Raw genomic sequence first — 23,697 nt, 5'->3', positions numbered from 1 at the left:
ATTCCCTCGGGAATTCGCTCCAACAGAGCATCGAGCCCTGACACGAGGGGCAGGAAGGAGAAGGGGCATTCAAGGAAAGCAGCTGTGGGAGGGCAGAGCTGGCAGGCAGGGCTGTCTCACCTCCTCCCACTGGTGGATGTAGCGGATGAGGCGGGAGAGGCGCAGCAGGCGCAGCAGGCTCAGGATCTTGGTGAAGCGCACGATGCGCAGCGCCCGCGCCGTCTTGTACACCTCGGAGTCGATGCGCGTCTCCACGATCAGGAAGATGTAGTCCACGGGGATGGAGGAGATAAAATCCACCACAAACCAGCTCTTCAGGTACTTCATCTTGATCCTCTGCGGGTCCAGGATGATCTCGGTGTTGTCCTCCACCACGATGCCTGTCCGGAAGTTGAGGACAAGGTCGATGAGGAAGAACGTGTCCGAAACCACGTTGAAGACAATCCATGGGGTGGTGTTTTCATCCTTGAAGAAAGTGATGCCCACGGGGATGATGATCAGGTTCCCTACCATCAGCAGCAGCATGGTGAGATCCCAGTAAAACCTGGACAGCAAGACAGAGACATGTGAGATCAGGCCCAGAGCAGGAGGTGGGGGAGCCCGGGTCAGCTCACTGATGAACTCATCCATCTCTGCTGTCAGACATCCCCCGGGCTCTGCTGCTGCGCCTGAGCACACTGCACAAGCTGCTAATTGACTAATTAATATCAGAGGAACTCTCCTGCTCTGCCTTCCAGGGCTCACAAAGGAGCTGAGCCAGGGCTGGGCATGCCTGCTTGAACACCTTCCTGGGACCTGGGAGCTGCCTGGGGAGAGACTGAGAAACTTGTGGTTACTACAGGGACTGCTGGGTAAGGAGAGGAGGACTGGGGAGGCCTCAGAGTCTGTGTGTCAATAAAGCCATGTGGGGTTAAACCACCAGGCTGTGCTCCTGCTGGCTGATCCTGCTCTAGAAGCAGCCAGCACTGACAGCTCTGGGATCAGGATGGAACTGGAGCCTGTGCTCAGCCTTCAGTTCAGATTCCTGCCAAGCTGGACTCCAGGAGTTCAGCCCACGTTCTACAGGCTCCCATGTTGTACACAAACAATCAATAAAGCCTGGAGTCACATGCCTGGAGATGCCTATTCCATTTCTAAGGACAGTAACACCAGCATTTAACTCCTGTTCCATGAGGCACAATCTCCAGGAAGCTCATCTTCACTCCAGTGGTAGCTCAGTGCTATCCAGTGACCCTTACTGTAACACTCAGTTTTGTTTTGAAGGCACACACAGGCTGAGTAGAACCCCTAATTTATACCATTGGGATTTGTTAAATGCACAGTCAGACAATGTGGTGCCAGCTCCCCCAGAGTGAGGACTAAAACCCTTCCCAGTGTCAGAGCTTGCTGAGGAGCCTCAGTGCCCAGCACAATGGTGCTCCAGTGCTCTCCTCATGTGTCACATGCAGATGCTGATGCACTGTGGGCTCACACTGCCGAGATTCCAGCACCCCACACTGTGCACTATGGGTCAGCTACTCTAATATCATTAGTTATTAATACAATATTAGTTACAGCTACTCTAATATCATTAGTTATTAATACAATCATCACCCCTTTGTCACAGGAGATGAGCAATCACCTCAAGAGCAGTGAGAGCATCAGTGTGACCCTGCACTGATTTATCAGAGGGAAGTGTTGGGCTGCTGAAGGATGTGCACATGCTGCTCCTCTGTCTAACTCTCTACAGCCAAAATCCCTGAGATGTTTCAGGAGAGCTGGACTTGCTTTAAAAGCCATCAAGCTCTACCTTGGTTAGTGGCTGTTTGGCTGGAATCTGGACCAGGCTGAGCAGCTGCAGAACAGGATTTTCAGAGCAAGGCAACTACATGGTTTGTTAAACTCTCAGCAGGGAAACCAAAAGGGCAGAATCTACCTTAAAAGCCTTCTCTGTCTAGAGCCTCTCTCCCTGGTAAGAACACTTTAAAGCACCTAAAAGCATCTTTAAGATTCCAGCCCTTGCCCATGTACAGGCAGGGTCAGCAGCCAGCAGCACCCCAGCAATTCTCACAATCATTCAGCAGAGGCTGATGGGAACTGATTTTAGAATAAGCAAAGGTATTCACTAACGAGCTTTCTAAAAACGACCTCAGCTCTCTCCTCCTGGCTCTCAAGGTGCCAGCAATCCCCCCTCAGCCTGCAGGTCCAGGGCTGCTGGCAGCACTCAGCAGTGGGATTTGTCCATCTGCCTCCAAGAGCAAGGCTGTGGCACCCAGCAATATGCATTAATATAAATCCGTGCTGTGAGCTTCCTTAATAAGGGCCTGAGATGATGCTGCAGCTTTCCCAGGCAATTAATCTGGATAATCACACAATAGCAGGAAGTCTGGAAGCAGTGTGTGCATTATTACTGAAAATAAATAACCTCCCAGCCATCCTTCATTTCCCTTAGGGAATACACAAGGAGATAGGCCCAAAGAAAATGAGTTTTCCCAAGTTTCAAATTAATGGCATGAGCCTGGCACAGCCAGGTTTGCAGTGCTGGGAAGGTAAGTGCCTTTCTTCTGAGATCTTTGCATTTTTGTGCCTCTTTTTTTTAGGCTGGATGGTGATTTCTACACTTGGGGACATGGCCAGCAGTGGCAGGATGGCTCCCAGCCCAAGGAAGATGTTTTGCACACACACAAGGCCAGTGAAATGTTTGAAATGTTTTCCCCTGAGTGCAGCAGCCCCTGCCAGCCCAGCCTCTCCCTGTCCAGTGTGCTCAGCTGCCCTGCATCCTCACTTGCAGCAGTTCCTGAGCTCCCAGCCTGCTGTCCCTGGGCTGCCCTGGAGCAGCAGGGTGTGCACAGGAGTCAGTGCTGAGCCCCAGTGCCACGTGTGCCTTACAGCACAGCTCTCCTCAGGGCTGCACTGCTGACTCCATTATTGGCATGGCCCCTCAGCTCTGACCTTTAAAGCCAGCACTTAAAACCAGGGAAGGGAAACTTCTGTATGCAGTGATCCCTCTAATAAAGGTGTCAGACAGGAGACAACCTTGGGGCTCTGTGAAGGAGGCAGAAAAAGCTGGAACACACCAAGAATTTGTCCTGCACACCAAGTCCAGCACCTGCCTTTCCAACGTGAACTGCCTGGCAGTTAAAATTCCCCTGTTAAGATTTGCAGAGCTCCTGCACATTTTCATTTCACCCACATAGGAAGCAGGATCTGCTCAGGGTGGCATCAGTGCATTTAGACTTAATTAGACTCTCTGGGCCTGCAACACCTCAGAGGTCTGATACCATCCAAGTGTCATTTTGCATTTGCTCCCAGGAACATCTTTCCCCTCCCTGTAAATTACTGGCCACAATGACTAACAGTGCATGTGATGTATGTAAGGGCAAGCACCAGCTATTAATAACCCATGTTTTCTGGATTTCTGTTGTTCCTTTCACCCAGGGAATTCCAGGGAGCTGACAGTGATGAAATTGGCTCTGCTGCACCCAGGAGAGGCAGAGTTATTATCCCTGCCTTGCACACAGAGGAGCCACATGGCAAAGTGAGGAGAGTGGGGTTTGTCCATGGAAGGCTGAAGCTAAGCAAGGCTTAGGACCTGAATCTGATTTTTGAGCCTAAGCAGATGTGAAGCCATTGGTATGGCTTGCAAAAGAGCCTAACAGAGATGCATCTCTGGGATGTCTGATATCCTGTCTTCTCACTTCTTTTCCTGTTTCCAAAAGCCTACATAAAAAATTAATAAATATGAATGTATTGTTTTATTACAGTTGACTCAGTGCAACTGAGAGTTCAGAGCACAGGGAACAGGCAGCACTATATAAACCAGATGTCTTGTTCAAACACCCTTGGTTTTTATACTCCATCCTACTCTCTGCACACTCCTTGGATCTGAAAATCACATTTTAACATGCACCACTACCTCAGATCTCTTAATTCCCAATACATTATTTAAACAGAATGTATCTAAGAATTGTTGTGGCACAGACACTTCAGGAATATGTGCTCCTTAAGCACTGCTGTGTCACTCAGCTGATGTGACAGCCTGTACCCTCTGTAGGGATGGGTTTGTGGGTTTGGAATGCTGGACCATCTTTCTGCTCTGCCCAGAGCACACTGTGACAGCAGGCTGGGAATAATGCTTTTGGAAGTCATTCTTTACAATTAAATGAAAGTTCCTTTTTCATTCCATGGTGCAGCGTGGGCAATTCTAGAGCATGAGCTCAGGAAGTGAGGAATTGGAGAGAAAGCAGTGAATCCCAGAGGTGAGAGACTCAGCAGCATCACTGGGTCACAACAGCACTGAAACTCTGTGCATTTGTGGCTTCTGAACTTCTGTTCTGGCTCCACAGTGCTTGCACAGTCCAGAGAAAATGGGCTTGAGTGGCCTCATCTCTAAATTAACAAAGCTTTTTGGGGTTTTCAGCTCCTGCTGAAGGGCAGCCAGCTCTGGGCTGAAGCACAAATAACAATGCACCTGCCTGGCAGTGCCAGGGGCCAGGAGATTGTCCCCAGCACTGGCACTGAGCTCCCAGGCCGTGGCCAGCCCTGCTGACCCCCCAAGAACAGCTCTTTAATGAGCACAGCTTGCTCACAGCAAGCCCAAAGCCAAGGCCAGCTGTGTCCCAAGGCTCGGTGCTGACTCCGGAAGGAGAGTGCCACCTACTGAGTCCCACCCGGAACCTCCATCCCTGCCTGGTGGGGGAGCAAGTGCTCCTAAATCCCTTCTGAGCTGCGGGAAACCTGCGCTTCTCTCCAGAGTGGCAGCTGCCTCTCGTGGCTCTGGAATGCACGCTGGATCAGGTGGCCTGGCTGGAAAGAGGGCGCGCTGCAGCTCCCAGGAGGGCTCTGGGGATGGAAACAGAAATCGCCTTTGGAAAGAGCTTTAGGGTGTGGTCATTAATTGTTGTGGTGGTGTTGGTTTTAGGACGAGGTGAGAGATGAGAATTGATTCTAAGTTCTCAGAAGGTTGATTTATTATATTAAAAGAAAACGATATACTAAAACTATACTAAAGAAAGAGAAAGGATAAATTAGAAGGCCAGACAAAAATGATAATAAAAAACCTGTGACTGACCAAGGTCCTGACACAGCTGGACTGGGATTGGTCATTGATCAAAAACAATTCACATGCTAGGTAAACAATTCTCCAAATCACATTCCAGAGGAGCAAAACATGGAGAAACTGAAGCTTCCCAGCTTCCCAGGAGAAGAAATCCTGGCAAAGGGATTTTTCAGAAAAGATGTCAGTGCCATTAGGGGAGGTCAGGGTGCCTGGAGCCACAGTGGGAGCAAAGTTTACTCCAGGAACAGCCATTCACAGAGACAGCTGAACAGAGAGAGCAAGAGAAAAAGCACGAGGAGATCCCTCCCTGCCTCTGGGAGCATCACTTCTACCAGATAGGAGCAGGCTGCTTCTACTGGAGAGTCACAGACTTTGCCCTGCCCCAGAGATAAAGGGAGGAACAGGGTGATTCACTGCTCCTGAACACACTAAAGGACATTTAACCAGCTCTGAGTCCAGCAATTCCCTTGTGGGAGGAATTAATTTATTTGTAGAGAGTTTACTCAAATACCTGTGCACTTGGAAACTTCTTTGCCATGAATACTCACCAGAAAAAGTCAAATGAGTTACAAAAATATTCTGAGTGCTGTGTAATGGGAAAGGACCCAGCTCAAGGAAAAGACAAACAGTTTTAATTCCTTCTGACCGCTCTATGCAAATACTCTGCCATCCTGACTAAAGCCCCTGGGAGCACTGCTAATTAACCATGCATTGTGACAGCACAGGACAGCCTGCTGGGTCCCTGCCTCCTCCAGAGTTCCCTGGATGCCTCCTTCTCCTGGATGCCTCCTTCTCCTGGATGCCTGCATCTCCTGGATCTCTGCTTCTCCTGGATGCCTGCATCTCCTGGATCTCTGCATCTCCTGGATCTCTGCTTCTCCTGGATGCCTGCATCTCCTGGATCTCTGCATTTCCTGCATGCATACATCTCCTGGATCTCTGCATCTCCTGGATCTCTGTATCTCCTGGATCTCTGCTTCTCCTGGATGCCTGCATCTCCTAGATCTCTGCATCTCCTGGATCTCTCCATCTCCTGGATCTCTGCATCTCCTGGATCTCTGCATCCCCTGGATCTCTGCTTCTCCTGGATGCCTCCATCTCCTGGATCTCTGCATCTCCTGGATCTCTCCATCTCCTGGATCTCTGCTTCTCCTGGATCTCTCCATCTCCTGGATCTCTCCATCTCCCGGATCTCTCCATCTCCAGGATCTCTGCATCTCCTGGATCTCTGCATCCCCTGGATCTCTCCATCTCCTGAATGCCTGCATCTCCTGCATGCCTCCATCTCCTGGATCTCTGCATCCCCTGGATGCCTCCATCTCCTGGATCTCTGCATCTCCTGGATCTCTCCATCTCCTGAATGCCTGCATCTCCTGCATGCCTCCATCTCCTGGATCTCTGCTTCTCCTGGATCTCTCCATCTCCTGGATCTCTCCATCTCCCGGATCTCTCCATCTCCTGGATCTCTCCATCTCCTGGATCTCTCCTTCTCCTGGGTCTCTGCATCTCCTGGATGCCTGTTTCCCCTGCAGCCCTGCTGTCTCCCAGCTGCTCCAGGACTCAGGGGCACCAAACCCAGGCATGGAAAAGCTGGCTGGGAAAGGGCTGCACCCACAGCACCTCCCAGGTGGCAGCAGGAGCTGGCAGGGAATGTCCCTTCCCTGGGTCACCACGGGGCTCAGCTGGCTGCACGGGATGGGACAGGAGTCCCATGGAGCTCAGTCCCTGCCAGGAGCACAAGGCCTGTGACAGTGATGGGTGGCAATGGTGACACCAGCACATGGCTGATGGGGAGGGATCCCAGCACAAACCAGGTGTGGGCCTGGCAGAACTTTGCATCTGGATTCCTTAAAGCTGCTGTGCTTGTGAATTGCCATCGAATTCAGCTGGCATTTCACCCCAGGCAAGACATTCTCCAAGGTCTGCACTTAGCCTTTGACTTAGATTATCTTCAATCTACATAACTGCTCACCTAATCTCCTCTGAGCAGTGCCCAATTCCAAACCATGTTTCAAGTTTAGAACATATGCTCATATTATTACCTTAAAATATAATTACATGGATTTTGGTAAGTGGAAAATTAAGGAAGCTATTGCTTATGTAATACTTGGAGATGGCATTTGCAGTCCAAGCAAGGAAGTATTTTCATTGCTTCTCTATGATTAATTTTTAAATCTAACTCTACATTATTAAACAATAATCAACATCCTACATTTTTCAAAGTAATGTCCAAACATTAATTAAATCCCAGCAGATATAATTAGGAAGGTATTATCATCCTATATTACAGATAGACCATGAGATACCAAAGATTAAAGAAACTCATTCAGAGGTAGAAGCACCACCCAGCAAATGTGGTTGTCTAGACTCAGGAGAGGTTTCCAGCCATGCTATAATCTATAATTTGATCAGTAGCAGCAAAGGGGAAATTTCTTCTCTTTTCTACTGTAAAAGTATAAATATACACATCACTTAGAGGTATTTTTATTCCAGCAGTAATAGCTGACAATTTGCAAACACCACGTTTGAGGCACTGATGGATTTAAGCAATTATCAGTGGGTACATTGTGAGTGCTGCCCTTTCTTTAACTCACAAAACACAGGGCACTCTGTCAGCCTGAGCTGCTGCCTCTGCTCTGCACCCACTGCTGCCTGGCTGCCTGCAGGGATGGAGAGCTGCTGACATCTGGGGGACCTGGACAGGCTGCAGAGGTGGCTCTGGGTGAGCCTCAGCAAACCCTGGCAGGCCAAGGGCTGGTGCTGGGCAAGCCCTGGGATCAGTCCAGGCTGGGGATGAAGGGATTGAGAGCAGCCCTGGGCCAAAGGGATCTGGGGGTGCTGGGGGTGAGAGCTGGGAATGACCCAGCCCTGAATCCCCCCCTGGCCTGGGCTGATCCCCCCCTGCCCCCTGAGGTGAGACCCCACCTGCAGAGCTGCCCCAGCCCTGCAGTTCCCAACAGCAGGAGGATGTGGAGCTGCTGGAGAGAGCCCACAGGGGGGCATGGAGATGCTCTGAGGGCTGGGAGAGCTGGGGGTGCTCACCTGGACAAGAGAAGCTCCAGGAGAGCTCAGAGCCCCTGCCAGGGCCTGAAGGGGCTCCAGGAGAGCTGGAGAGGGACTGGGGATAAGGGATGGAGGGACAGGACACAGGGAGTGGCTTCCACTGCCAGAGGGCAGGAATTCCTCCCTGTGAAGGTGCTGAGGCCCTGGCACAGGGTGCCCAGAGCAGCTGGGGCTGCCCCTGCATCCCTGGAGTGTCCAGTGCCAGGTTGGACACTGGGGCTTGGAGCAGCCTGGGACAGTGGAAGGGGTCCCTGCCCATGGCAGGGGGTGGCACTGGATGACCTTTAAGGTCCCTTCCAGCCCAAGCTGTCCTATGGATCCACATGACAGCAAATTTTGCTGGAGAATTCTGAAGAGCTGAGGGGCAGGAAAGCAGAGCTGATGTCAAAGGCAATCCACCAAGCAGTGGGTTTGCCTGAACAAGGGAACAGCTCAGTGCTCAGTGCTCAGGATGCTTTCATCAACTGTTTCCTCAGGAGAGATGGCAACACCTTCCCCCTGTGGGAGCTCTGCAGGGAGGGAGAACAGCACATGGGGGACACTCAGCACTGCCCAGGGAGCTGCCAGAGGAGCCCCCAGAAGCTGCTGCTGACTGTCCTTGACAGAAACTCCAATCACTGAGACACAAACACTTCCCTGGCCTCCATCTCACTTTGAAAGAGGCTTTATGAATCAGCCAAGACAGACAGTCCTGACCTTCAGCGACTTTGCTGGAACAACTTCCTTGTGTTTGCTGCTTTCCTGCCTCAGAAAACCCCTCACTTTGCATTATCTTTGGCTCAAGTGCACCAGTCACCAACCACACCCACATGCAGTGGTGCTCAGGCATGTGAAAAGCCAGGGGAAGGGATGCTGCCAGCCCTGCTCAGAAGTGTGCTCACCTTCAGCCAAGTGGGAAGTGAGGATGGGACTGAAGTGCCATGGCCAGGACAGCAGCACCCCAGCTGTGAGGGGGATCCTCTGAGGGTGATGAGCTCACATCCTAAGCTCAGTTTCAAGGATTCAGCACATCACATTTGCAGAAAGGCTCCTGGAGGCTGGAGTGCTGTTGCCTGCCTTGCATCTATCCTGGGATAATGAGGCTCCATCCAATCTGTGAGGTCCTAGCCCTGCAAGGGGCTCCACAGCACCTGGATAAGCATTTCCCAGGATTTATCTTCAATTTGATGAACACCTGCTCCCAGTCCTGGCTCTGCACAGAAACTGGAGCACCCAGAGCCAAGGTGCTCCTGCACTTTCATTCCCAGTCACTCTGAACCACACCCATGGCACAAAGTCCCTGTGGATTTGACCCCACAGAGCCAATGCCCACTGTCCTCAGCTCCTGCTACCTTCCTGCCTGCAGCTACCAGCTAACAAATTAAAGCCTATCTTAAATCTATACTTAGAAGCCAATCTTCCCAGAAAAGTAAAAATAAACAAGATTTCATTTCTCTCCCAGAACCAGAGATAGCCACAAGAGACTCGGTTTGTTCCGGCTCTAAATTTGGAGCACTGAGGCCAATAGAGCACACATCCCATTTCTGACTAAAGCAGCATTATTAATATTTTCTCACTTGCCTGGACACAGCTATTAATATCTCATGGAGAATTCCCCTGCAACAAGCTGCAGAAGCAGTGAAATTTTTATGGTACTACTCCTAGGAAAGCTCATCCCCTCTCTGTGTGAAGGCCCAAAGGAGCAGCATTTACACACTGAACCCAGACAATTTATTGTTGTTCTCACAGCACCACCAAGGTGAGCACGGATATAAATTGTCCTGCAGTGGGAATTCACTGCAGCAGGGGCTGGAGACACCATGTGAGAATGGAATGGTGCAGATTCCCTGGGAGGTTTACAGGATTCCTCGGGAAGGGAAGCAGGGCAGTGCAGCCACCCTCAGCCCCATAGGACTCCTGTCCCCACAGAAGCTCAGACAGTTTTGGGTCACACCACTGGACAAAGCAGGTTTCACTCCATGGCTGGCTCACTGTCAGATCCCAGCACATCCCTCTGGCTGTCCTGGATGGCTCAAGCCCCTGCCAGGGGGCTCAGAGACCTTGGCACAGAGCCCAAGATGCCTGTGACTTTGATTATGACCCATGCAGCAAATTACCACCTATATGTGAAGAATTACAAGTCAAGAGAGTTTAAGTAGAATAATAGTTTGTCACTGGGTGAGAAGTAAATTTTTGGGGGTTTAGAATGGGGGCTTGGGGTCCCAAGATGGAGGAATTTGGGCATGCCCTGTCCTTCTTCTTTCTTCTTCCTAGCCTCCATGTTCTGGGTGATGCTGGCACTTTTGGATTGGTTTAAGGTAGAAGCTCACTGTCTAACATAGGTGATAGGTATTGGGAAGTTATGGTAAATAATGTACAAGTAGTTTTTAGTATAAAAGACAACAGTGCCTCTGAGAGTGGTCAGTGTGTCTGTCTGCCCTGCTGAATGCACCTTGGCAGGCCAGAAAAAGAATTTTATAGATAAGAAACAATAAACAACCTGGAGAACTACAGCTGAGGAATCCTGACTGCCAGGCTGGGAAAAGAGACTTGTGCATATCTTGAAGTCACTCTGAGCAGCAGGAATCCCAAGAGCTCACCAAACCCCACCAGAAGGAAGGAGCCTCCCACCCCACACCCTCCACAGGTAGAGAATCCAGCACCATTGTGGTTGCAGCACTGAGCCACAGCTGCAGGGCCAGCACAGAGCAGAGTTGAGCTCTCTTCGTGCCCCACCCCACTGCACTCACAAACATTTGTGGATTCCCCTGTCCCTGCCCACCTGCAGCTGAATCCCAGGGGTCTCCAAGGTGTTGGATGTGCATTGATTGCAGAATTCCCAGAATAAATTATGCATCAGCTGCCACCTCAGGGCCTGGTGATTCTGCCTTGTTTGATCTCCTGAAATCTCCTGCTTGTATGAATATGGAAAAGTTCCTCTTTGTTTGCTGCCCATTGATCCACACATTGACCCTTCTCCTGTGTGCATTTCTCTCTGATGATTTAATAAGGAAAAAGACCAATAAAGTGAGGGAGGGAAGGAAGCCCCTTCAGGGGGACCCATTGCCATGGAAACGTGCCATATGTTGCTGTTGTAGAGAAGGGATGGATCAATAAGGGCTGCAGCCTCCAAGCCATCAGAACATGTTGTGGAATGTGAAGGATTAAAGCCTAAAGCCATGCATAAGTTGGGACAGGATGAAGTTCAGGCCCTGGCCCATGTCCAGCATCCATGGGTGAAAGCCCAGGCAGGGAGGATCTGCACCAGGGAGCTCTGAGCTGTCTCAAAGAGCAGCAGGGTTGGGGAAGGGTTGGTTTGTACCCAGGGACAGGAAGGAAGATGATTGTCTGCAGATGCTGCAGATGTGTATGATTTATATGATATCTATCATATCATCACAGAATCAGAGTGCTTTGGCTGAAGGCTCCTTACAGCCCAGCCAGTGCCACCCCCTGCCATGGGCAGGGACATTCCCACCATCCCAGGGTCCTGCAATCCAGCCTTGGGCACTGCCAGGGATCCAGGGGCAGCCCCAGCTGCTCTGGGCACCCTGTGCCAGGGCCTGCCCACCCTCCCAGGAAGGAATTCCCGCCCAATATCCCATCTAACCCTGTCCTGTCCCTCCATCCCTTGTCCAAAGTCTCTCTCCACCTCTCTTGTCAGCTCCTTCAGGCCCTGCAAGGCCACAGTGAGGTCACCCAAAGCTCCTCCTCTCCAGGTGAACAATCCCAGCTCTCCCAGCAGAGCTGCTCCATCTCTCTGCTCATCCTGGAGCCTCCTCTGGGCTCCTCCAGCAGCTCCAGGTCCCCCCTGTGCTGGCCCCAGAGCTGGGGTCTCAGCTGGGAGGGGCAGAGGGGCACAATCCCCCCTGCCCTGCTGGGGCTCAGGCCAGGGCAGGGGGCTCTGGGGATGTCTCAGCTCAGAGCTGCTCCAAGAGTGGCACAGGACACATGTCACCAACACCAGGGACCTTCCACACTCATCTCCTTGGGAAGTCACAGGGATGGCAGGCTGGCTTCTAAACTATTTTGTGTTGACATGTCTGTCTTGACATAATTTGGGTTTATGTGAGCTGAGGATGTCACTCTCACCACTAGGAAGCCAAATTTACTAAAATTAAACACCAAAATAAGGCAGAGAAATGACATGAGTCACACAACTAGGTAAGCATCACAGTTTGGGGAGTGGGGGGTGTGGAGGGGACACTGCAGTGCTTTCTGCCTTGCACTGACATATTTATGCCCTCATACTCTGCAGTTGTCCCCAAGGAAGTGACAAACCCTGCTAAGTCATCTGCCAGCTGAGAACAAGACTTCCCACCACCCCAGATGCTAAAGCTGCTCCCCCTGGGCATTGCTGTGCTCCTGAGGGCTGGGACTCACAGGGCCCCCACAGGAAACTGGGGTCCCTTAATGGCTTCCCACTGCAGGGATGGATGGGATACTGGGAATTAGGAATTGTTCCCTGGCAGGGTGGGCAGGCCCTGGCACAGGTGCCCAGAGCAGCTGGGGCTGCCCCTGCATCCCTGGCAGTGCCCAAGGCCAGGCTGGACAGGGCTTGGAGCAGCCTGGGACAATGAAAGGTGTCCCTGTTCATGGCAGGGGTGGGATGGGATGAGCTTTAAGGCTCTTTCTAAGCCAAACCATTCTGGGATTCTGTGCTCATTCCAACATCCAGGCTCTCCTCAAGGCTCCAGAGCCCAGGTTTGGGATACCTGCCATAACATTTGAATCATGCAGCACCAGGAAATTCACCCAGCCAGGTGCCACATCTCTGTGTGTGCCCAGCTCAGCCTGGGCCAGTCACATCAGCCACAGCACAAGGAAAGCCCAGAAAGCACCAGGAGAGCTCCCAGTGCCTGAGGATGGATCAAACCTGAAGCTGCTGTTCAGCTGCATGATTTACTCAGCTCTGCTCCAGGCACACGTGCTCTCTCAGCCTCTCTCCAACTTGCACAGCTCCCAGGATTTATGTCTGAGACAGGCAACAGCATCTGCCAGACCTCAGCACCGTGCACACATTCCTGCTGGGTGAGCTCTGGGCATGCCAGATGGGGCAGGGACAACACTCAGACCTCTGTCCTGGCTAATGGCAGCACAGGAATGCTCAAAGCTGCCAGAAAAGGTGACAGAAAGCACTTTGGGGCTTCCAATGGTCTGCTGGAATGATCATATTCAAAGCTGCCTCCCTGTAAAGGCTCCAAACTTGCTAAAGCACATGTTCAGTGAGGACAGGGAAGGTAGAGTGACAGAAGTGCTGGCTGCATGTGGCAAGGACAGCTCCCCACAGCCCTGAGGGCTGCACAGCACAGCTGAAGCACCCCTGCAGGAGAGAGGTCACTCCTGGAAAAATCCCTTCCTTCCCAGTGTGGCTTTGGGGTTAAACACACTCTGGCCAACAGGGATAGCCAGGTTTTAATGAGGATTTTCTGCACCCAGTGAATATGGCTGAAGTCCTGGAGGCAGAGCCAAAGGTGCAATGTTTGAGGAGCATGGATTGGGGTGGATGGAGCACACACTAGGCTGTGTTTCAGACCTTCAGCTCCTCATCATCCACATCACTTTCTGGGAATCCTCCCTGGTTTAGGATTTCCCATCCTTTAGCCCTGGTGGGAAATGTCCCTGCTGGCACCACTGCTCCAGACAAGGTTCACACCCAGTGGTGCCAGAGCCTCTTGCCATGGGGAAGGAGTGGGGTGGAAGGAGTAAGGCACCTGGAAAGGTAACAAGGCACTGCCTGTGTGTACTTCAGCTTCCAAAGCACAAAATGCTTCTCCTGCCCAGCTCTCCTGCTGCTCACATCAAACTCTTGTTTGTAATGAGTTATTCAGGCTGCAATGGAGCACAATGAATCCTCAAAAAGACTAATGCTGCTGGGATCTTGGGGCTGTTCAGGTAGCCCAGACCCCAGACAAGAGATGAATCACCTTCTAAAAATGCAGCAGTTAAGAAAAAAAAAAAAAAAAGTCCAATTGCTTCTGATTATTTTCAGTCTCAGAAGAAACATACTGTACTGAGGCTGTGCTTACCTAAGGCATCCACGTGAATCCACTATCCCTCCCCCTGGAATGGCTGCTGAATTAATTACTGCCTTACTGAAGCACTGAGGAGCTCCCCAGGGACTGGCTCCCTTTTGACCTCAGAGCTTTTTAGGGCAGGTGCCCGAGTCTCCCCACCAGCATCTGCCAGCAGGGAAACTGAGGCACAGAGGGGTGGAGATTGCAGAGGGCCTCCCTCACTCCCTCAACAGAAGGGAGAGGAGAGGGCAGGAATTCAGAGTGTGAAGGGCACTGAGCTCTGAGCTTCACATCCCCCAAAGCCCCTTCAGGTCCTGAGGAACTGGGACTGTCCCTCCTAATGCTCCTGTGCTGGGCTGCCTGCAATGAGGAAACCCAGCAGGAGCTGAGGGGGCAGAGCAGGGCTTGGTGCACACCCTGGGACAGCAGAATGAAAAACTCAGGCAGTGGATGTGTGAAATGCATCCTGCCCAGAAAGGACATCACACACCTGCCCACAGAGGATGCTCTGAATCACAATAGAAAGAATTCAGTGGCCACATTCAGGATATTTAAGGCCTTTCCTCTCCTGTCAGACTGGTAGGTGGAAATTGGGCATTTCCCTGCCTGTGTGGCATGGAATGTGCTTCACACACTCCTGGGAATGGGAGGGTGTGTGGGGATCCAGGCACTTCCACCCAGCACTCCCTGCCCTCTGCCAGCACCTGGGATGCTGCTGCATCTCTCCTGCTCTTTCAGGACCCTGCAAACTTTCTGACTGGTGGTGTGCTGGGGATCCCCAGGGGGCTCTCCTCTATCACAACTGGCAGGGTCTGTGACCCACAGAGTCCTCTCCAGCCATGTGTTCCCATCAAGAGACCTTCCAGAGCAAGCTGGAGCTGCAGGGGTTCTGTCAACTTGCTGTGACCCTGCTGTGCAGTGCTGCTCCTCCAACACAGAGTGCCAGGGACAGGCAGACAAACAGTGATGGGCACCATGAAAAATGCTCAGATAAATCTTTTCCACTATGGGCTGGACTTACCCTGCTCTACTGGAACAAAGCCATTGAGCCCTGGGGGAGCAAGTGCCAACCCTAAATCATTTCTTTGATTAATTGTTCTTGGGAAGGAAGAATTCATTAAGCATTCTGCTCAGCAATTAGAAATAAATATATTTTTAGAATGAACAACCTGCCAGAAACAAGTTGTTTCAGAAATATATTCAGCTTGATGCATTTTCCATCAATACAAGAGGAGAAGGCTCCAGCCTGCCAGAGGGACAGGCTGGGAAAGGGACACTGCAGGGACAGGCAGGACAGCTCCTTGTGATGTCTGCACCACTCAGGCTCAGTCTGCATGAGAGGAAATAAAGGAGTTTTTTCTCTTTATTGCTATTCCAGCCATAAGGTGGGAATAGATGTCCCTGCTATTTCACAGGAATATGACAAAGCTATTCCTACACACAGCTGGGGCACAGCATATATGAGAGCCATGAACACCCAATAAATAACAACACCCCCCTTGTATTTCCCCTTTGGCATCAGACTCAGACAAACTACAAGGGCAATGTGAAATAACAACCTCTGTAAGGAGTTTGGGACACAAAAGTGCCCCAGCCCTTAGATGTGAGACATGCTGACCCAGTGAATGGTTACCACAGGGACAGCAGGACAGGAGCTGCTCCCAGGCAGTGACAGCCAAACCCTTCCCTGGCCACTGAAGGTACCACTAAATGTGGTGTAAGGGTTTATTCTCAATTTTAAATCCATACTTCAAGGCAGGAGCTCAGCACAGGCTCTGTTCATGCCTGAGCCCAGAGAACCACATGGAAATGTGAGATGGGCACTTTGCCCTCCCCACCAGCCTAGAAAAATCTACTTCTGGTCCTGAGTGCAGAAAAGGGAACCCTAAAAGAACCTAAACATGCCCTGGGATCTGAGAGTCACAGGCACAAAAGACTATTCCAGGCTTTTAAGTTTTGTGCCTTAAAAGAAAAGACAAGTCTCATCCTTTGGTTGTGGTGCCTAGAGGCAAGTCTGTTCCCTGGCCTGGCTTGGCAATGGAGGATGGCAGCAGTGTCTCAATGAATTCCAGCTTTCCCAAGAAGAACACACTCTCAGAGGGCCCTCTTCCCTAAAACACAAAACATCCTTGTGGTTTTTCCTTCTGCACACACAGGACCCAATTTCCAGGCCATTGCAGCAGGCTCAGCCTTTGATTTCAGCAGGGATGTGCTGGGACATCACATCAATTGCCTGGGAACTCGTGCATTTCCACCATGATTACATGATTTCTGTGGTTTGCTTCCTTTTAGATAATCCAGTCCTGCTTAAGCTCAGAGTAAGGCAAGAGCCAGGGTTTTGCTCTTGTTCTTTCATGCCAGCAGAAATGTCTGTGCTGTGCCTCAGCCCAGCTGGGAGCCCTGGCACTGGGAGGCCACAGGGAGGCTGAGGAAGAGGAGGAGGAAGATGGGTCAGTGGTGAGGGTTCCTGGGAAAGCTCTCAAGTGACTGCAGTGGGGAACAGCAGAGGGTCTTGCACTGGAGGCCAGGCAAAGCAGGGAGCACATCAGCTCTGCTCTCAAGTGCATCCAACCCCACATTAGCTCATTAGCTATTCAGACAGTAAATTAGGGATCTCCTTCAGGAAAGGCATCCTTGAATCAGAAATTGCTGTTTTGTGGGCAAAGAGCAGAAAATTCAGGGCTCTGAACCACTTCCACTGTAGCAAGAGAGCCCCAGGCTGGCTGAATCCTGCCTTGAAGAGCCACTGCACAAGCACCAAGCTGGGAGTGGAATCTGGGACCAGTGACAGCAGCGCAGCACCAGCAGGTCCCTGGATGGAATTTGGGGTTCACACAGCCTGAGGTGCCTCCAAGGGGGGAAACTCATCCCCAGGGCCATTCTCAGCTGGGAATTTGGTTAATAATGACCCTCATTTCACAGGAATGGTGATTGACCCTCCTGCAGCCACAAGAATGTGTGCAGGGATGATCTCACCCAGCCCTGCAGCCAGGCTGAGCTGAGGGAAATGCAGCAGAACCACTGCAGCTCCAGGGCAGGGGCTGAGCAAAGCTGGAGTATCTGAACTGCACTGCCCTTACTCACAGAGTCACCTGCCTGCCTGCAAAGGTCACCAGGGGCTCTGCCAAAGCCTTGGCCTTTTATCATCTGGGTAGTTTATATTACTACAAAACTCCTTTATTGGAATACCCTCCCTTCCTCTCCCTGAGCCAGCCAGGGCCACACTTTGCCTAGGAAAAGCAAGTTTTCCAAGAGCTTGTGGTGAATTCTCAGCCCTCCTCTTGTACCCAGCTGTAGGAAAGCCCTGCTCCTTTCTGAACCACACCACCAGAGGAATAACCAACCCTGTTCCTTTTCCCTAACTGGGCTGCAGATGTCAGGATCCCAGTTTGGGGCAGGTACTGAGTTTCCACTGACCTGTCCTAACTTCAAAGAGGTGAAGAAAAAATCTTGGGCACGGGAGTGTGGAGAGAAAGCAGGGCTGAGGAAATGGGAGGGCCCAATTCCTGGCACCTTGTTGAGCTCTTTGACAGCCTGTCTCTGCACCTCTTATCTGGGAGAGTGGGTAGAAATGCTGCCACTCCTGAGGGAGTGTGTGATGATTGCACTGGAAGTGCTTGGGAACAGCTCAGCCCTGTGAGAGCAACACCCCAGAACAGCTGCCAAGCCCCACAGGGGTTTCATCCCTGACTTCAGCCAGCAGTGTCCCCACAGCCACACTCATGGATGGCATTGTCTCCCATCCCAATGGACACACCCGCACCTCTGGCATTTCCTCTTCACCTGCAAAGAGGCTTGTGCTGATGGGGGCACTGAGCTTTGGAGGAATTACACCACGTTTTGTCCTGCTTTTACATCCCAGCTATGGGAAACACAGGCTGGAAACACTCCTGAGGGGGTTTAGTGTGGGAGGAAGAGCAAAGAAGAGGTGGTGGTGGTCTGAAGTGGGAATGGCCATGCTGTGGCAGCAGGCAGAGGGATCTCTGTGCAGGTGTCTGAGGGCTCAGCTCTGCCTCACACTGCTCCCAGCCCCAGCATTCCCAAGGCACTTTATTATCAGCTGCACCCCCGATGTTACGCATTCATTTCCACAGCAGACTCATTCACACACACACAACACACCCACCCACATGCAGCAATGGCTAGACAGACACAAAGCATGCAGCAGCCAATTATTTGGGGTGGGAACAGCTTGCATGAGCTCATGATGAAGCTTAGCCTTAATTCTGCTGAGCTGGAGAGGCTGGAGCTGTGCTCTGCTCTCCTGACTGACTGCGGAGCGCAGAGCAGGGCAGATGATGTCAAGGCAAATCTTTTTTTGTCTGCAGTGCAGATTTGGCTGTGTGAATTTACTTGCAAATGAGGCTTCCAGATCCCCTGTTGGAAAGCAGGAGTCCTAGGCCATAGCCACAGCTGCCAGTGTTAGCCCAAACTGCTGCTCATGCTGCAGAAGGGTTTGCCTTGCTCTGCAAGGCTTGGGCCCAAGTTCCCAGCAGGATGTGCAGGCAAGGAGAAGCCAGTGGGACTGGCAGAGGGATGAGGGAGCAGTGCCTGTGCTGCAGCCACAGCCACAGCAGAGGAGCCCATCACAGGGGCAATAAAGGAGGGGAGACCCCAATAGTGCAGCTTTCCCTGTGGTTGCACACACTGAGCCCCAAAAGCTGTCCAGAAGCACTCAGGGTTTAGCAGGAGCCACGGACACAGCTGGAGTTTGGCTGAAGCACATCTGTGAGCCAGGTTTTTGTCTCATTCCCAGCCACAGCACACACAGGGAACTGCCCTGAGCCAGGCTGGCCTGGAGCACACTGGTGTTTGCAATAAAAGCCAAGGGCCACAGCACATCACCTCCAGATCCAATGTGGGACATGGATTTATAGAAAATTCTCAAAGCTTGACAGAAGGCTCACATAGTGTACTTCTGTATGCAAACTTTGAAATAAGAAATGCTTTTAGAAATGCCATAGAATAGGACAGACATTGTTGAGAAAGAAACAGAACTAGGGCTCTATTCTGGTTCAAGCCACCAGCCACCCAGCCTAAGGGATGTTTGCTAGAGCTTCCACACCACAGCAGGGACTGACACCTCACAGCTCCTGTGCCAGACCAGGTATTTGGGAGTGTTTCTGAAGTCAAGAGTTGCATATTCCCAAAGCAAAGGGAAGCACACTTGCACTACACATGACTGGTGAGGCAAAGATGGAACATTTTCTTCTTAGAGCATCTCCAAACCCCATGCAGGGGCTTCACAATTCTCATTTATGGACATAAAAGGTAAAATCCATCTTGCCTGCCTCTCCATGCAGGCTTTTTCCCATCTTTTTCCAGCCTAGCTCTAAACCTGTCAGACAATAGAGCACCATACATGGAACTGGAGAGTACTGGTAATCTCTTCCCTTATCAAGACACAGGATGTGATGATTCAGAAATCCCCTATTGGTACACAGCTCCACTGCTTTTTGGGGTCCTGATAAAAGATGGACAATAGGTGAGACCAAATCTACAGCACTACACAGAAAAGGAGAATCCCAAAGAAATCCTCATGAAACTGCCTGGTAAAGACCAAGCCCACCCTTGCTGGTATCTCCTCTGGCATCTGCTGTTACATTAAAATATTCCAGAGTCCCCCAACATCTTCCATCTCCCCTGGCAGCACCTTCAGCCCTTTTCTTAAAGCTGGAGCAATCAAGGCATGGAGAATTCAGCTCAGGGTGGCTCACAGGTCCAACCTGTATGCCTGACATGCCTTCCAGCTTGTCCTTCTGTCTGCCAGGCACTGCTTGTCATTCCAGGAGCATGCACAGCTAAATGAGCACCATACGAGTGCTTTGTATGGGCATCAAGGAGAACAGACCATCATCTGCAGTCTAGACTGGTCCCTCCTCCTGCCCTCCCCACCATTCACAGGAAAATAGGGATGGAAAAATATATTCCTCTTGTTATTAATAGAAGTGTAACTTGTGCATGCATTAGTACTTTGAAGTGAAGGGGGAAAGGTGAAGTATTAAGAATTTGTGCTTAATGAAAGTGGGTTTGCTATTGTTAAAAAAGCTCCATGGAGCCAGGCATCATTATCTTTTCTCTTATCTCCTGGGCTGCTGGGAGAGCTGGCCCAGGACACGGCAGGAGCGAGGCTGGCACTGGCCAGCTGTGCCCAATGCAGAGCCAGGGTGTCCCTGAGCTGGCTCTGCACCTGGGCACAACGGGGCACAGGGAGGGGCTCCCCTGCCCCCAGTGCCCCCACCACTGCCCTGCTGAGAGGTGTCAGCAGAGCTGGGTGAGCCCCTTGCCCTGACACCCCTGGGAAGGCCAGGATTTGTGGAGTGGAGTCCCCCAGTCTCTGGAATGCAGCTGTTATCTCCTCCCAAGAGCTGATAACTGCCAGACGCTGCTTTCCCACACCCAGCACATCCACTTGGATTGGATCTCCCCGGGTTTTCCATGCCCTCCCCGTGCCCAGGTGGGGTGAGGATCCCACTGTAACAGTGGCCAGGTTCTGAGCAGGAGCAGAAGTGACTCCCAGCAGAGCTCCTGTGCTCCCAGCTCACAGTGGGATGAGGGAGCAGTGCCTGTGCTGCAGCCACAGCAGAGGAGCCCATCACAATGGCGATAAAGGAGGGGAGACCCCAAAAGTGCAGCTTTCCCCGTGGTTCCCAGCACAGCTCCTGATTGCCTGGCACTCACAAACACCCCAAAAAAACAGGAGTTAGAGCTCCTGCCCCGAGTCAGCTGGCACCCTGCAGCTCCTCTCCTGCCTCTGAGCTCTGGAACAATGGATGCACACACACAGACAACCTCTCCATCCAAAGAGGCCGCGAGTTAAATCCTTAATTAGCACATTTGGACGAGTCACCACAAATGAGATTAGCACCCTGCATCGCTGGGGAAGCTGCTGTGCCCCTGGAACATGGAAGTGGTGGGCCCTCAGGCTGACCTTGGAATTCCCCCTTGGCTGCTCATCTGCTTTGCTCTCACGGCGCTGTGTTCCCCTGCTGCCTGCAGCATCTCCTCGGGAGATAAGAGCCTGCTTTTCCTCCAGCCTGCTGCTCACACCAGGCACGCGGTGACCACATTGATACTGCACACAATGAATAACTCCACTTGGGAAAGGGACTTCCCAGCTAGCAAAGCATTCAGCATGGAAAAGGGGCAGGAAAAGGTCTCTCTAAGAGCACCTTGCTAGCCCAGGACACATCTGCTCCCTCTGCTGTGTTTCTGGAGTCCTGAGTGCTGTGTCTGCTGACAAACCCGGGCTCGGTGCTGTCAGCACTGCAGAGCTGCACGGAGCCAAGCTGCATCCTGCTCTGCCCTGAACCTCAGCAAACCCCAGCCTGCTCCAGGGGGCCTGAGCACTCCTCATGCTCATCCAGGACAGCAGCTTGGACTTTGAACTGGCAGGGATGCCTGGGCAGGAGCCCTTGTCCTGCCCTGCAGGCTCAGGAGTGACAGGTTTACAGCCAAGGAGGGCTCAGCTCCATGGGGATGAGCTCTGCAGTGCTGCTGGGGGGAGAGCTCAACCCAACGTTCCTCCAGAAAGGAACTTAAACCAACCCTGCTCACCATAATGACTCTGACTCTTGAGGAAATCTGCTGAATCTCCAGACATTCAAAAGGCAATGATGTCACCAGCTGGGGGTGACACTGCCCCTGCATGCACAGCCACAGGAAAGCACGTGGGACACACAGCTGGGAAGGAGCAGGACAGCACCTGCATCTTTCCACATGGAAATAAGCCCCTGCTTTGTTACACACCCAGCAAGGGATGCAAGAGATCTGCCAGAGCTGCTGATGTTCTCAATTCTTCCTCCTGGCCTGGAGTTGTGGGAATGCTCTTATCCCTCCTCACAGCCTGGCCTGTGCTCAGTGGCACAAACACTTCGGGGGCAAATCTCAAGTAGCCACTTCCCTGCAGCCTGACCTTTCCCTCACACTCAGCAGTGGCAATGGGCTTTTTGAAGTTCTCAAAAGGAGCTGGCACCTTGCTTTTTGAGTGACATTCATCTGTAGGTAAATTGATTTAATAGCTTGTTAGAGTGCCAATTAGAACCAACAATAACTCAATTGACCTATAACTGCCTTGGCACCAACACAGCTTTCAAAAATAAGAGAAAGGAGGAAATCTCTGCTCTGGCAGAGATGAGAGCTCAGATAGTTGGTTTTGAGAGCAAACTGAGGGATTCATGGGCTTGCTAATGAGATGCTCATAACACATCAGAAACAAAGACAAATTTCAATGGTTTCAAGCTAAAATGACACTATGTTATCTCCAGACAAAGATCACTCTTTTATCTGTATAATAAATGGATTTCAGTGCAGCAGCAGCGACTCTAGAGCAGAAAAAACCTCAGTGCCACAGAAAGCACTAGCACAGTTACCTAACCAGAATAACACTGGATTAAAACCCCAAATTTGCCTCCTTAAAATAGTGCTGCAAAGTCCTACACTGACTCTGTGGGTTTTACCCTCAGAAACCACATTTTTCCTTCCAATAAAATCTGTTTCATTCTCCTGCAGTGGAGATTGTGCTTCCAGACAAATTCATCATGTTAAATGCTTAGGTCTGAGGATTGAGATCTTTTAAGTTTAAAAACTAGAAAAAGGGTAGCTTTTGTCTAAACATTGGCAGTGTCCAAGGATAAGGAGAAGGATAATGTGGAAGGGTTTAAAATTACTGGGAAAAATGATCCATTCTTAAGGAAGGGGATGGAGAAAACTGAGATTGTTGGAAGAGCTGGAAGGACAATAGCAACTAAGAATATGTAGGAGGAGAATGAATTGATTTGGAGAGACCCACCTGGAGAAAAAGCTGAAGGATAAGGATGGAGACTGGAAGTGGACAGAGTAAATGCCAACCCAACACACTGGAACATGACAAGGGTTGAGGGGCAGAGGTATTACTGCAAACAAGGTGGAAATCAGTGATCAGATGAGAAAGAAGCTGGATGTTGGCATCTAGGACTTGTTGGACAAGACACCTGCCACAAAGAGTCTAGAAAATGGAGTTGGCACTGGTGGGATGAGAAACACAAACTTCAAGTTTGATGGGCAAGACAACAGGTTGGAGAGAGAGGGGCTGAGGGTGAGAAGGAGAAACCAAGCAGGAGTTATAACAGGCAGAGTGTGTTTCCTTTGGAGCCTGGAGTAGCCCTGGAATGTGGTGCAGCCTCTTCCCTTTGCTGTAGCTCCTGCTACAGGCACTGCTTCATTCAGAGCAGAGGGCAGTGCAGCACAGCCTGGAAGAGCTGCACACCTGCTAATGAACCCAGAGATATGCCAAAGGGAGAGACTGAGTTGTTGTGAAAATCCTAACAACTGTACAAAGCACTGCATTAAAAATCAGACTGCAAAGTCAAAAGCTCAGGGTAGGAACAGCAGCCAGGAGCTTGGTTGTGCTGTTACACTCAGGACATGGATCAAAGCAGGGCTTCCCAGAGAATTCCTGCCTCCTCCAGGGTGGGAGGGTGGCCTTGGGGCAGGCATGTGCAGGAGGGGATTTTCTGTAGGAGCCCATTTCTTGGCCAGCCTGGTTTGCAGTGGAAGAGAGGAGGAACTGCAGGTGGGGTGTGATGGCCAGGGCAGGTGAGCAGAGCCCCAGGGCCTCCC

General features: G+C 51.3%; 1 protein-coding gene across 1 annotated transcript in view; it reads right to left on the bottom strand.

Moving 5' to 3' along the window:
* The window catches only part of HCN4 (hyperpolarization activated cyclic nucleotide gated potassium channel 4), a 110,218-nt gene that overhangs the window by 78,822 nt on the left and 7,699 nt on the right, over window positions 1–23,697 (bottom strand). Inside the window, exon 2 of the mRNA XM_054642008.2 lies at window positions 121–544. Coding sequence (XP_054497983.2) covers window positions 121–544 — 424 coding nt within the window. The remainder of the gene's footprint in view (window positions 1–120; window positions 545–23,697) is intronic.

The sequence above is a fragment of the Agelaius phoeniceus genome, chromosome 13 (genome assembly GCF_051311805.1).
Source record: "Agelaius phoeniceus isolate bAgePho1 chromosome 13, bAgePho1.hap1, whole genome shotgun sequence".
In the NCBI taxonomy this organism is placed as follows: domain Eukaryota; kingdom Metazoa; phylum Chordata; class Aves; order Passeriformes; family Icteridae; genus Agelaius; species Agelaius phoeniceus.
Note: the sequence above shows the minus strand (reverse complement) of the source record. Positions and strands in the feature narration are given on the sequence as shown.